Here is a 14,269-nt window from a genome sequence, read left to right as displayed (position 1 = left end):
CCCCCCCCCCCCCCGCCCCATAAAGATTCATTTATTCTTTAGAGAGTGTGAGCGCATGCATACACCGTGAGGTGAGGGGCAGAGGGAGAGTAACTCAAGCAGACTCCCCACTGAGTGGGGAGGTTGACAGGGAGCTCCGTCTTGTGACCCTACAATAACCACCTGAGCCGAAGTCAGGAGTTCGATGCTCAACCAGCTGAGCCACCCAGGCACCCCTGAAACCATTTTGTGTTAAATGTCATTTTTCACTATTGCCAAAATTATGCTTATTCCTTTTTAATGCCAGTCTTTAAGTGAGGTACTTAAGTCAGTATTCTCTAGTTATATTAGTATGAAGAAGATAATAAGTCACAGTGTAGCTGCTTGGGCAAATTTTTGGTGGTAGGACAGCAAGCAGCTGAGTGTAATTATGGCTGATGTACATTTCTTTCTTTCAGGGATGGCCTATGTATGCACAGCTACTGATTGATTTATTCAAATATTTAGCGCCTTTCCTTAGAAATGTGGAACTCACCAAACCTATGCAAATCCTCTATAAGGTAATTAATTTGTAGTTATAAATTAAAATAATTTGAACTTAAAATTACTTAAACACTGTAAACTGAGAATATGAGGCCTAATTTTTTTTATTAAGCTTTAAAAAAATATTTACTTGATAGCGTGGGGGGTGGGACAGAGAAGGTGGGGGAGCCTGATGCAGAACTAGATCCCAGGACCCCGAAATCATGACCTGAGCTGAAGTCAGATGCTTAACCGACTGATCCACCCAGGCACCCCAGTTTTTCTATTAAAAGTTTTTAAAGGATAACAGTAAAGTACAGAAATCAAATGTACTTCATAACCAGTCCCCAAACAGGGTGTTCATAGGTTCAACTTCAGTATATGTGTCCATTAACTCTAACACCAGCATATACCTGGTATTGTCTGTTTCAGCCATTTGGCAGTTGTGCAGTAGGCTCTCATTGTGGATTTACTTTGCATATCCTTGATTTTTTTTTAATGAGTGCGTTGGCCATTTGGATATCCTTTTGTGATGTTCCTTTTACAGTTTTTTGCTCATCTTTCCACTAAATTATCTGTTTTTCTTATTTTTTTAATAGGAATTCTTCATATATTCTGGATATAAGCCCGTCGTTTAATACATTATCAGACATTTCCCAATCTTGTGGCTTACCTTTTCATTCCCTTAAAAGTAAGGTGTCTTTTGAGGAATGGAAACTTTTAATTTAATGTAGTAAAAATTATCAAGCTTTTGCTTTCATTAAGTGTTGACTTTTGTATCTCATGGAAGAAATCTTTGCCAATCCCAAATTGAAATCTATTCTGCATGCACTCTATTTACTGTCCAAGAACCCATGTTATTCTGGCTTTCATGTTTAGGTGATGTGATCTGTCTCAGATTTATTTTTGTGTACGGTGAGGTTCATTTCCTCCTCCTTTCTTATAGTCCCACCCCAATAAATAATATAAAGCTTTTCAGTACCATTCTTCATTCCCTATTGAATTGATGGGGCACCTTCGTCAAAATAATTGACCGTTTGTGTATGGGTGTCTCTCTAGTTGATCTGTTTATCTGTTCCTAGGCCAATACCAAACTGTCTTGATTTGTAAGACTTACTGTAAAGCCAGAGTAATCAGCAGAATAAATCCTCTTCAACTTTGCTCTCTTTTAAAGATTATTTAGGCTCTTTTGTGTCATTTGCCATTGGATAAAGGACTGCATAGTCAGTTTGACTTCTGGAAGCCGGTTGGGATTTAGATTGAGATTGCAGTGGATCTGTGGATCACTTGGGAGAGAATAGACCTCTTCATAATACTGAGCCTTTCAATCCTGAACATGTATATTTCTATTTAGTTAGGTCTTTCATTTTACTCTGCAGTGCTTTGTAGTTTTCCAGCATAGAGGTTTTCAGCCTCTTTCTTTAGAATTATGCTTAGGTATTTGATGTTTTTTGTGTAATTGTAAAATACCTTTAAAATTTTTTATTTGTTGACAGCATATAGAAACAATTGATTTTTGTATATTGGCCAGCTACCTTTGTGTATCAGCTACCTTGCTAAATTTGCTTTTTCTGAGAGTTTATCTGTTTCTTTTGTGGGAAGAAGTGTATTCTTCTTCTCTTTTCTCTCTCTCTTTTTTTTTTTTGAGATTGTTAGAGTGTGCTCGCGTGCATAAGGAGGGGTAGCAGCAGGCAAAGGGAGCCCGATGCAGGACTCCATCCCAGGACTCTGGGATCGTGACCTGAGCCGTGACCTGAGCCGAAGGCAGATGCTTAACTGACTGAGACCCCTAGGCTCAGTGTATTCTATATACACAGTCATTTCATCTACATATAACTGGGTTTTTGTTATACTCTCACCTGCTTTATTGCAGTTGCCAGTAACTCCAGGACAGTGTTGAGTAGAAGATAGTGATAATGGCATGCTTGTCTCCTTAATGATCCTAAAGAAAGCTTTCAGTAATTCAAAATCTACAGTTTTGTTTTGCAGATACCATTATCTGAATAAGGAAATGCCCTTCTGTTCATAATTTGAGCTTTAAAATCATTAAATGGGTGTTGAGTTATATTGAATGCCTTTTCAAAACCATGTAAATTTTTTTTCTCTTAATAACTCCATCAAATGCTTAAACTGCCATTGCATTTTGGACTGTTTTGTCACAATATATCACTGTGATTTCTATTTCTAATATTTCTCATATTTAGGATTTTTGTGTGATTTTTCACATCAAATTTTGGTATCAAGATTATGTAAATCTCATTAAAAGAGTTGGAAAAAATTCTTTTAAAAATTACTTTGAGACTGTGAAAATTGTATTCATTTTCCTTAAATATTTATAGTGAAGATTTTACCAGTAAAGCCATCTAGGCCTCGATTTTAATCTTTTAATCTTTTCAAAGAATCAGCTTTGATTCACCCTCCTTCAGTACTTTTTAAAACATGTAATTGATTTTGGCTCTTTCACTTCGTTGGTTTTCATTAGCTGTTTTTTCTGGCTTCTGAAGACAGAACCTTATGTCTTTTAATTAACAGTTAATTAATTTTTGCCAGCCTCTTACAGCATACACATTTAAGGTATAAACTCCCCAAAGCTAGTTTTTGGTGATTTCCGGATGTAACTATTTTGGTAAAAAGCCTGTAATTTGTTATTGAAGTATATACTTTTTTCTTTTTTACTTAAGTTACATTCATGAAGGTATAAATGTTGCTCTCATTTCCTAACTTAATGTGGAAAAGAGCCAATGTTTTTCTCATTTTTTTAAAAATAGGGCACTTTGAGAGTGCTGTTGGTTCTTTTGCATGATTTCCCGGAGTTCCTTTGCGATTACCATTATGGATTCTGTGACGTCATCCCACCTAATTGTATTCAGCTAAGAAATCTCATCCTGAGTGCCTTTCCAAGAAACATGAGGCTCCCAGACCCATTCACTCCTAATCTGAAGGTAAAATTCCAAACGGTTCAAGAAAAAGTTATGTCTTGGTATTTGAGTCCTTTTTCAGGTGGTAGACTTATTTAATCCCTTTCTCCCCAGCATACACACACAAATTGTTAGGTGAGGATGCTCTTTGGTGGCGGCGGGGGGGTGGTGGTGGCGGTCATGTTATTAAGCCTGCTGAATATTAGTTCACAGTATTTGCCTAGCTGCTATTTTCAGTTAATTTTGATAGTAAATTTATTATTATGGAACTTCAGTTGAGGTGTTGGACCAGTTATTTGCTAGATGGCCCTGATGGTACAGAATTGCAGAACAGATCTTTGTAATGGTCATATTTCATAGGTGTTTTTAATGTGTATAGCCCTGATATGGCTACTATAATTTTTATGTATTTTGTACTCTTGCTTTCAGATCCCTTTTTTTTTTAAGTAGCAAATATGATGTTCTCTTCTGCTGGGGCATATTTTCAAAAACTAGGCTCTTGGTGTGAAGAATCTCCTCTGTACTCTTTTGAAATCCAAGTCCAGGAAACAGTAATATACGTTAGACCTCTTCACAAAAGATACCAATCCTGCCTTAATTTAGAAAGATAATTTTTTAAGAAAGATTAATTTATTACAGAATGAGAGATTCCTGTCACTTTGGAGATAGGTTCTTTTAATTAAAGATTAATAAAAAGTGGCAGTTCTCTCAAGACATTTACAATGTGCAGTTTTTAGAAAACAATCCTACCACTTTTTAAGGCGGAGAGAAAGAATTTGCTGTTAACTCCTACATGTTACTTCTGGTTTTGATTATTGTATCTGTGTGTGGCAGGTGGATATGTTGAGTGAAATTAACATTGCACCCCGGATTCTTACCAATTTTACTGGAGTGATGCCACCTCAGTTCAAAAAGGATTTGGATTCCTATCTTAAAACTCGATCACCGGTCACTTTTCTGTCTGATTTGCGAAGCAACCTACAGGTTAACTGGTTTGACTTAAACTTTTAAGCTGTGTCTTTCATAGCAAGCATTTTGTGTGCATAGTCCTGTGGGTGGCCTGTTTGGGAGTTAGTGGGAGTTTTTGTTTTTGTGTTTTGTTTTTTGTTTTTTTTTTTTAAAGATTTTATTTGAAGGAGAGAGAGCAAGCGAGCATGAACAGGGGGCAGGCGCAGAGAGATAGAGAAACAGACTCCTCGCTGAGCAGGGAGTCCGATTCGGGACTCAGTCCCAGGACCCTGGGATCGTGGCCCGAGCCAAAGGCAGATGCTTAACCAGCTGAGCCACCCAGGCGCCCTTGGGAGTTAGTGTTTTCAAGTGGATTTAAAAATTTTAAAACGTAGTTTTGTTTTTTTTTTCTAATAGTTGGATGAGATTAATTGGATTATTATGCATTTTACTAGTTCATCTTATCACTGACACAAAGCTGTTGATTTGGAAGAGGCAACCAGGGAATGGGCTCATTTTGTATAAGAATAATACTGCTGATAATTGGTTCCTGTCAGTCCTCCCAAGATTGTTCTAAATGGATTCTGGTTTAGTTTGCCCTACAGAAGAGGACTTGAAATTGTGTTATCTTTCCAGTCTTTCCACACCAGAGAACTACTTTTTCCCCTCTCCAGATATTTTTCTTTTTTCTAAGATTTCATTAATCTCCATACCCAACATAGGCCTCAACCCTATTATCAAGAGTCACACACTCCACTGACTGAGCCAGCCAGGTGACCCTCCAAGTATTTTTTATAGTTGAGATAATCCACAGACTGACTTCACAAACTTTAGTTTTTTGCTGGTACCTGTTAAAGTTTTGGCTTCCAAAGGGAAATCATGTTTTTGTTATTGACCCAGCCACCCTTAGGTAGCTATGTGTTTGTTCAGGAACCTCAAAAAGCAAATTTCTAAAATTTAAATCACACATGTGGAGAGCAGTTCAGCTTTTCTATGAAGGCGTAAAAAGGGTTTAGAAATGTTGAATCCTCTGTGAAAATAAGCAGCTTTGTTTTGTTCATTTAGGTATCCAATGAGCCTGGCAATCGTTACAACCTCCAGCTCATCAATGCACTGGTGCTCTACGTAGGGACTCAGGCCATTGCACACATCCACAACAAGGGTAGCACACCATCAATGAGCACGATCACCCATTCGGCTCACATGGACATCTTCCAGAACCTGGCTGTGGACTTGGACACTGAAGGTGAGTGAAGCCAACCAGTTCTCAGAGTTAAGTTCTGTGCACCTTTTGCCACAGTCTGATGATAAAAATACTTTAAGCCACAACAGACAAATATTTTGTCAATATGTTTGTATGGCTCTATTTTTGAAAAAAATATTAATCCCAATTGTCATACAGTGTTACATCAGTTTCAAGTGTACGATATAGTAATTCAGTAGTTTGATAAATGACCCGGTGGTCATTATAAGAAGTGCACTCCTTAATTTCCATTACCTGTTTAATCAATCCAACATCAGATTGTTCCCTACTTTGACTCTTTTTTTCCCACCCTTTGCTTGTTTTGTTTCTTAAATTTCACGAGTGAAATCATATGGTATTTGTATTTCTTTGCTGGCTATTTTAATTGTATAGTATTTGCTTAATGCAAAAATTTGGAAAAATGGAAATATCCAAAATCCTTATTTAATATTTCAGTGTGTATGATTACAGTATTTTTTTTTAGTGTGAGAATAAACATGTTCCTTTTACTAGTCTCTTTAAAAATAAGTTCATCTTACATTGTTTTGTTAGCCTGCCTTTCCCCCCAGCATTTATTAGTGTCTGTCAAGCAACTTGTTAAATATTATGTAAAAATTGATGGATAGGACTTCCCTAACCTGCTTTGCAGAAAGTTGGCAGTATAATTCTTCCCATAGGTTGCATCTTGCCTGGTCGAATCACATTTCTTTCGGTCTTCTATATTCATTCTTAGAGAGACCCTATACATAGTCTTGCTTATTTTAACACACAAGTACTTTATTTAAGAAAATTTTTTTATTTATTATTTGACAGAGAATACAAGCAGGGGGAACGGCAGGGAGAGGGAGAAGCAGGCCTGATGCGGGACTCAACCCCAGGACCCTGGGATTCATGACCTGAGCAGAAGGCAGACACTTAACCAACTGAGCCACTCAGGCGCCCTTAACACACATATACTTTAAAAAGGATGCCTCCTTTTAACTTTGCTATCAATTCTTGAGAGGATAGTTAATCTTGATATACATAAACTTGCTTGTCTATTTGTAGAAGGGACTTGAGACAGTGTAAAATGAAGATTTAACAAAATTGGATACCATCACATCAGAGCCCAGGGGAGGGGGGGAAAAAGGGTAGCCTTCAGTGTTAAAGCTCACTTGGATAGCCTTACAAACATGAGTCATATCAAGCAGAGGCAACCAGACCCAGTTAATAGAGAATTATTCTAGTATAGTCTAAATTAGCAGTTCTCAAAGTATGGACTGGAAGCTCTAGGGGGTGTCCCCAAGACCCTTTTAGAAGAGCTGTGAGGTCAAAACAACTTTCACAGTAATGACGGTGTGTATGTTTGCATTCATGTTGTCATGAGTGTACAGTGGAATTTTCCAGGGGCTACATGAAACAATACTGGAACACATTGTGAACACAGGGGCAGAAGGGTCCAGCTGTCTTCCTGTTAAGCAATATTAAAGAAATCTGTGAAATTAAAAAGTGATATTTTCCCCAATTTTTTTTTGAGAAATGCTTATATGCAGTGGGTGTGTTCTTAAATATTTAAAAAAAAATTATGTGGAAAATACAAAATAAACCCCTCAGAAATGAGAATACTGGGGACCCAAGAAGCACTGGTTGAAACAAAGGATACTGTGAAAGTCTGTATCAGAAATCCAAACCCCCCAGCCTCTCATAATGATTTGTCTTTTTATGTTGGTCTTTCACGTAAAGCACAAGTCTGCAATAAACTGAGTTTTCTGAATTTCTAGGTCGATATCTCTTCCTGAATGCCATTGCAAATCAGCTGCGGTACCCAAATAGCCACACCCACTACTTCAGCTGTACCATGCTGTACCTTTTTGCAGAAGCCAACACTGAAGCTATCCAAGAACAGATTACAAGGTAACGGAGAAGTGTTTCAGATAATTCTAAGTGGTGCCTCTTCCCCTTTATTATGATTTCCCCCCCCATGCAGTCAGTGTTCATTGAGTGTATTCTACGTGTCCATTTAAAACATCATTTACGTGTGTTAAATAGGAGCTACAGTTGTGAACAAAGTGGACATGGTTCCTGCCCTAGCAGTTAGTCTGATGGACACAAAATGACAAGTAGAGAATTAACAAATTCTGATTATTGCTAAAATAAAAGGTTTTTAATGAAAGGTACCAGCATTTTGATTGAAAGTCAATAGTTTCTCTGAGGTGGTGATGGTGACATTTTTTATCCAGAGTCCTGAATCCATACAGAGCCCTATTAAAAGCCATGTTAAAGGGCTTGGGCTTTATCCTCTTAAGTTGAGAAGTTTGAAGGAGAAATAACAAGATCATACTTGTGTTTTTTTTTTATTTTTTGGATGATAATTAGGAATCTGTTGCAGATTGTTTAGACTGTGTATAGCATTGGAGATTGGGCAATGGGTAGATTCTGGTGAGAGATACACACTCACTTTAAATCTGATACTGTTATCCTTAGTCTTCTAGGCTCACTAATGGGAAGAGGCAGGATTCAAACCCAGGTTTTCTAATTCCATTAGCCATGCTATATATAAAGACATTAATCCACCTGTCCTTAGTAAAGCTAGTAACTTTTCCTTGTAGCTTAGTAATCAAGGAGAAAAGTTAGGAAAAAAGGTAAGGAAGTGCTCATAAATTAGGTTTCTCTGTGCATTAACTAATCTTTCTTCCCCTTCAGGGTTCTCTTGGAACGGTTGATTGTAAATAGGCCACATCCTTGGGGTCTTCTTATTACCTTCATTGAGCTGATTAAAAATCCAGCATTTAAGTTCTGGAATCACGAGTTTGTACACTGTGCCCCAGAAATTGAAAAGTGAGTTCAAAAGTAATTTATTGTCTAAGAATGAGAAACACATGATGGCTCTAGCTAGGGTGGGTGATTAGCTTTGGCTATCATTACCTTCTTAATGTGACCCAAGATACTGCCAGGCCTGAAATTTTTCTCACAAACTTGTAAATGTCTCCGTTTTTCAGGTTATTCCAGTCGGTTGCACAGTGTTGCATGGGACAGAAGCAAGCTCAGCAAGTAATGGAAGGGACAGGTGCCAGTTAGATGGAACTGCATCTCTGCTGTAAATGTGTCAGCCTGGAGATCCCACTGCACCAGGTTTATAAACTGGCTGAAGAATCCTTTCAGCTCTTCCTGACTTTCCCAGCCCTTTGGTTCTCGGGTACCTGCCCCAATTACTGTTTGGGTCAGCTTCCTGTCTATGTGGGCACGTTCCAAAGTTTAAATGCATTTTTTGACTCTTGGCCAAAATTTAGAAGATGCTGTGAATATCATTTTGAACTTGTGTAAATATATGAAAGATAAAACCTTTGTCTGGAACTTCTTGGGTTTGTGCAAAATGTGTCCAAGGCAAGTAGGTAAACTTGGTACCTGCCCAGCTTGTAACTGAAAAGGCTATTGATGCCATGCACTTGTCTGGGGATACAACATAGCTCCATGTCTTCGGACATTCCTGGTGTCCCAAAGAATAGCAAAAAAGCCAGTTTAAATATTGTGTAACTTATTTTTTTAATGTGGACAGGGGACCCTGAAAAATCACCAAGTTGTTAAAAAATGTGTATGTGCTACTATTCGGTATGCTTAGGGAACATGGGAAGAGCTCACAATTGAGATCCCATGGATTTTTGTTTTGCCTCTTCCCCAGAGCTAAAGCTGACTGCTGGAAGAGCATCATTTTCTCATTTCTACTGGAGAACTACGCCCTTAGGCCCCACGATGCAGTCAGCTCTTTTTATAAAGGGAAATCAGTCCCAGGCCTAAAAGTGCCCCTGGCTCTCTCCTCATACTTGGAAAGGGACTAATAGTGTATGAATTTCCCTTCCCCATCATCCCAGTGAATAGCCATACAGGCTATGTTGAACAACAACAACAAAGTCAAAAGGACCAATACAGCCCCTTTTGTAAGGATTTTGAATGTTTTGTAAATGTATTGGTCCATGTGTTGTATTTTGTAGCCTTTCTAGTTCCTGGGCTCTAGCTCCCTTACCTGTATGTGTATGCATACTGTAGTCAAAACATTAAAGTCATGACACACATGTGAGTCCACTGTGCCTTTCTCAGTAGCAGCAGCCAGTGCTGGTGGTGAGGAGGAAAGTGGACAGCCCAGGCTCACAGAGCCTGGGGCCATTGGGAAACATCACCTGAATGATTGATAGATCTTCCCCGCTTATCTGGCACGTATCACTGGAGGTTTCTGTGATTAAACAATTAAAAAGAAAAACATTTTTCATACCCCTTCTCATAGTATTTTGATATATTTAAAATTTATGCCACTTAAAGTATACCTTACCTTTAATGATTGATTGATTGTCAAGTTTTACAGCCACAGAGGACAAAAAGGTTCAAGATTAAATAGAAATTTTAATGAGTAAGGTTTGAATGTCATTGGTCTCTTAGGGTTTCTTCCCTTAAAGGTGAGTTGTGCCATCTAGAGTAAATTCAGCCTCCTGAGGAAGTAAAACAATGGTTGCATGCCAGCGCTAGAGCTCATCAAACCCCTGAACAGGAAACTAAGTCTTGGAGGGAAAAAAGCTTGCTCAAAATAGACCCAGGTCTACTTCCAAAGTCCATGCTATTAAATGCTAGACTACAACCAAGACCTATTACTATCACTTTTTTTTTGCTAACTCTGGTTCCAAGTGAGAACACAACAGTTTTAAGATTTATTGGTCTTAGTAACCATCATGAGCAATTTCCAAGTCAGCTGTGTACAGTCCTGAAACAGTTCACCCTTACCTCAGAGTTAACCTGAGCGCACCACCTTTGCTACTTTTCCTTTTGGTATTTAATAAAAGGAAAAGCAAAGCAAAAGATCCAAATTTTCTTTTTTTTCAAGCATCAATATTAGCTTAGAATAAAGTTCTCGTCAGCGTTCCTTCAGGCAGCACAGAACCTGCTAACTTGTCAGTTCCAACAACTGATGTAAGATCATCTTCTGACCATAGCGAACCTGCAAGGCCTGCTGTTCCCTCCAGCTGAGTCTGGTGTAGACCTCGTTACTTAGTAAATCTTGTTCAGATTTTAAGTCTGTGGCATATGTTTGCAGGGTCAACAAAACACTGTCCCGAAGAAGGTGTCTCCATGATGCTTTAAGTTTGGGGATATTTGTGATTGTCAAGCTGTCCTCTTCCCTTTTATTATCTCCCCATCCATCCTGGTCTTTAAACTCTCTGAACTCCTCAGCAGGCATGCATAGTACCTAGAAGCAATCATTGGGTCTTTTAATTAAAATTGCCCCTTAATTATGAATTTCTGAATTTAGACGTCTCGGCATCCCACATTTCCGTTCTCATGAGCTTTAACTAGCTCTTAATATTTTGGCCATTCTCAGCCCTTTACCTTGAGTGTAGTGGTCAGTTCCTCTTCAGTCAGTACCTCCTCACGTCCAATCACAAAGGCTCCCTCTTCTCCAACCATCTCCAGTTTGCATAAGAAATCCCAGCGTTCATACAGTAGGAGCCTCTCCGCTTCAACTTTTGTTCCTGTAGATAGTAATAGTGTAAAAGTCTCCATAAACCCAGCAATTCATTTCTTCTTACTCTACTGCCCAATCTCCAAAAAACAGGGCAACTGCTATTTAAGAGCACCTGGGGTGGGGATACAGACATGCCCACAGGTGTCCAAGACTGGATCATCAGACACTCACCCTGTAATGCTGCTTCACGAACTGTCACCATCTGAATGTCAGCTGTGTCGTCCGTGTTGTCAGGATATGGTTCAGCAAAACCATACATATGAATCAGTTGCCAATTAGCCATTTGCCCATAAGTGTTGAAAATTTCATGGCCTTTAGGAATGAGCTGAGTGGCCACCATCCGAAGACAGTTCTGAGGTGGAAGGGAGAAGCTGGGACCAGGCCCTTCACTGGCCAGCCCCAGGAAGATTAAATCCCTCTTAGGAAGAGCTTCGCCGTGGATATAGTTCAGCAAATGGACTGATGATATACCTCTCAGCATTTTATTTTTAGTTTCTATTAAGATCCTGTATAGGCATACCTCAGAGATTGTGTAGGTTTGGTTCCACACCGCCACAAAAAAGCAAATATTGTTTTAAAAAAAAAAATCGAACTTTTGGGTGTCCCAGTGCATATAAAAATAATGCTTATCTTAGAAAACAGCTTTACTGCTAAATCAGTGCTAACCACCACCTGAGCTTTTTCTGAGTTACAATTACTGATCAGATCAAACAAATATAGTAATAGAAACATTTGAAATACTGCAATTCTTGCAGTTGTAATTCTTCCCAAACTAGGACACACAGACATGAAGCAAGTGATGTTAGAAAAACGGCACTCATAAATTTGCTCAACACAGGGTTGCCACAAACCTTCAGTTTGTAAAAAGCACAGTATCTGAAGTATAATTCGCCTTTACAGTAGGATGGAGGAGGTAAGGTTTATAAAGGTCAAATTCAGCCTCACTGCTTTATTAAGTGAATCTCTGCTCGGTCATCTTCAGTACTTAAAGCTGCTTTTAAAAATGATTAAACCCAACTTGGGAATGGCAGATGGAGGCCAGGATTAAAAAAATACCCATTCCCTAATTCCATAAACTTGGATCTTTTCTTGCAACTTCCCACTTAGCAAATGGAATTGATATAACCCTGGTATCATCTTAGATCTGACCTATGATCATCCCTATTCCTCTCCCTTCTTCCCCAAAAGTAGTGACAGTACGGCCAACCTCTGGCACCAAATAAATGATGGCAGCAGCTTAGCAGAGAAATAACCACAACTTTCTTTGTGGGTAGTGAGGTTTTGTGTTTGAACTATTTGAGTGAAATATGCAAACTGAACATAAGCTAACTTCACGTATGCATTTTTACCACAAGGAGAACGGAGCCCACTTAGCCCAACTCTCAGGCCAGCATAAATGAGAGGCACTGGTTTGAATCAAATGCCTGATCATCATTGCACATAAGAACAATAACTGAGAGGGATCCACTCACTGGAGAGTATTCTAGATTGGCATTATGATTGGCTAAGTGGTTTAGTATGTCTGCAGCAGGCACCATCAAAGGGGAGTTTGGCTCCTTTTCATCCTCCTCTTCCTCCAGTGGTTCCTGAAAGCTGCCACAGAGAGAACTTTGCTAAAGCCCAGTGTAGGGTGAGAGACTGGGGTGTGGTTCACTGTTCTTTCCCCTCTTACCCCTCAACAGAGTTCTAAAGAAAAAAGCCCTTCAAGATTCTGCTCACTGACCTGTAGGCCATCACAAGAGCCACAAGCTGGCGGTAGAGATCCAGGGAGCGAACCCTGGGGCTGAAAAGATCCGGGTGGGCTTCCATGAAGGGCAACACGATGGAATAGTATTCGCTGCGGATGTTGGCCAAGTCCTTTTCCACGGCCTCGGGTACGCCTGTACCCTGCAGCAGTCGCCGGCGCTCCTCCTCAGGCCTGCAGTGACACCCCACCCGGGTTCCCTTCACACACCCCACCGGGACTAGTGCCTGGGGACCCGGTCCCCGGGCCAGGACAGTTCGAGCCAAGCTCCGGTGCTGGTGCTCCCCACCCCTACTAAGGCTCTCACCAGAACATGGGGTGCTCCAAGCGGCCCAGCTCCGGCCAGAGCGCAAAGTAGGGGCTCCAGGGGGAGGCCGGGGCTTGCAGCTCGTGCAGCAGCGCCAGCAGCAGCGGCACCCAGCCCGACTGGCTCTGCAGCGTGCCTCGCTCTGAGGGAGACACGAAGTGAGAGCCACGGAGCTGAAAACCCTGGCGCCGCTCCGCGGCCCGCCTCCCCGTCTCACCCCCGCCGGCACACCCACCTCGCTCCAGCAGGCCGCCGATGGAGCAGGTGTGCTGCGACAGGAGCGCGGCCCGCGGCACGGCGAACAACAGCTCCCCGGGCTGCACGCTCTCCCGGGCCACCATGCCGTAGCCGGCCACCGTGCCCTGCCGGCTCACCGCCACCTGAGCGGAGGAGCGGCAGGTCAGAGCTGGCCCTGCGTCCCCACCGCGCCTGCCCGCACCCCCGCCTCCTCACCTTGGGACTCAGCTCCAGCCCCACCTGCCGGCACCAGCTCAGGAAACCGGCCACCGGGTCCGGGGCCGCGTCGCCACCGCCCACAGGCCCCGCCACCTGGAACGAGTGAGCGCCGTGGGGAGGGCCCGCCCCAGAGAACGCGCGGGACGCGGGAGGAGACGGAGCGGCGCGCAGAGGAAGGGCTCTGGGTGGGGGAGGGGACGCGGAGGGCGGCCAGGGACCCGCGAGAGTGAGCGGAGGAAAGGCGCGGGACCACACTACGGGCAGGGCAGGGACGAGGCGAGGCGGAAAGGGGTGGGCCCCGCTCCGGTCCCCCGCGACTTACCCGCCGGCGCTTGGTCTGGGTCGCCATACTCGAGTCCTCGCTGCCCCGCGGGTCAGAAACTCCGCGAGGGCGCTTCCGGCGTCCGGGGAAAAGAAGCCTGTTGGGGGCGGGGCCTATGTCCCCGCCCCGGCGCCACGTGACGCTCGTCCCGACGTCCACGCGGAGGACGAGTGGGGATTTGCACCTGGTCAAATCATTCCTCCGAAAACGTCTTTCTGGAGCCCGGGTGTCCCCAGCTGGGTTTAGAAAACGTGCGGTCGTGTCCAGGAAGACCTATCTCCTCGAGCCTGGTTCTGAGCCAGGCTCAACTCTCCCCTTTGGTCTCCAAGAGCTGAGATAATT

General features: G+C 42.0%; 2 protein-coding genes across 8 annotated transcripts in view; one reads left to right on the top strand and one right to left on the bottom strand.

Annotated features, from left to right (window-relative positions):
* CNOT1 (CCR4-NOT transcription complex subunit 1) overlaps positions 1-8,943 on the top strand; it is a 104,507-nt gene extending 95,564 nt beyond the window's left edge. For 4 of the 6 annotated variants that reach the window (XM_011221848.3, XM_011221886.3, XM_002912277.4 and 1 more), the window contains exons 43-49: positions 438-539; positions 3,270-3,443; positions 4,254-4,403; positions 5,433-5,613; positions 7,371-7,503; positions 8,293-8,427; positions 8,589-8,943. In XM_011221848.3, the coding sequence (XP_011220150.1) occupies positions 438-539; positions 3,270-3,443; positions 4,254-4,403; positions 5,433-5,613; positions 7,371-7,503; positions 8,293-8,427; positions 8,589-8,667 (954 nt within the window). In that variant the 3' untranslated portion in view covers positions 8,668-8,943. The remainder of the gene's footprint in view (positions 1-437; positions 540-3,269; positions 3,444-4,253; positions 4,404-5,432; positions 5,614-7,370; positions 7,504-8,292; positions 8,428-8,588) is intronic. The other 2 variants (XM_011222000.3, XM_034638793.1) reach the window with 1 other exon arrangement.
* Positions 8,944-9,964: 1,021 nt separating this feature from the next.
* Positions 9,965-14,054, bottom strand: SETD6 (SET domain containing 6, protein lysine methyltransferase). 2 transcript variants are annotated; one of them, XM_034638794.1, is made up of 9 exons: positions 13,928-14,053; positions 13,603-13,698; positions 13,385-13,529; positions 13,150-13,291; positions 12,822-13,016; positions 12,571-12,691; positions 11,270-11,450; positions 10,963-11,105; positions 9,965-10,822 (listed from the first exon to the last, which is right to left on the bottom strand). In XM_034638794.1, exons 1-9 carry the CDS (start codon positions 13,952-13,954, stop codon positions 10,520-10,522), a joined length of 1,353 nt encoding a protein of 450 aa, XP_034494685.1. In that variant the 5' UTR covers positions 13,955-14,053; the 3' UTR covers positions 9,965-10,519. The 2 variants fall into 2 exon arrangements, with proteins under 2 accessions (XP_034494685.1, XP_034494686.1); XM_034638795.1 differs by lacking the exon at positions 12,571-12,691 and having other exon boundaries at positions 11,270-11,487; positions 13,928-14,054.
* Positions 14,055-14,269: the final 215 nt, after the last annotated feature.

This window comes from Ailuropoda melanoleuca, chromosome 12, assembly GCF_002007445.2.
Source record: "Ailuropoda melanoleuca isolate Jingjing chromosome 12, ASM200744v2, whole genome shotgun sequence".
NCBI lineage: Eukaryota > Metazoa > Chordata > Mammalia > Carnivora > Ursidae > Ailuropoda > Ailuropoda melanoleuca.
The sequence above is the reverse complement of the archived record's forward strand: the minus strand, read 5'-3'. Positions and strand labels throughout refer to the sequence as shown.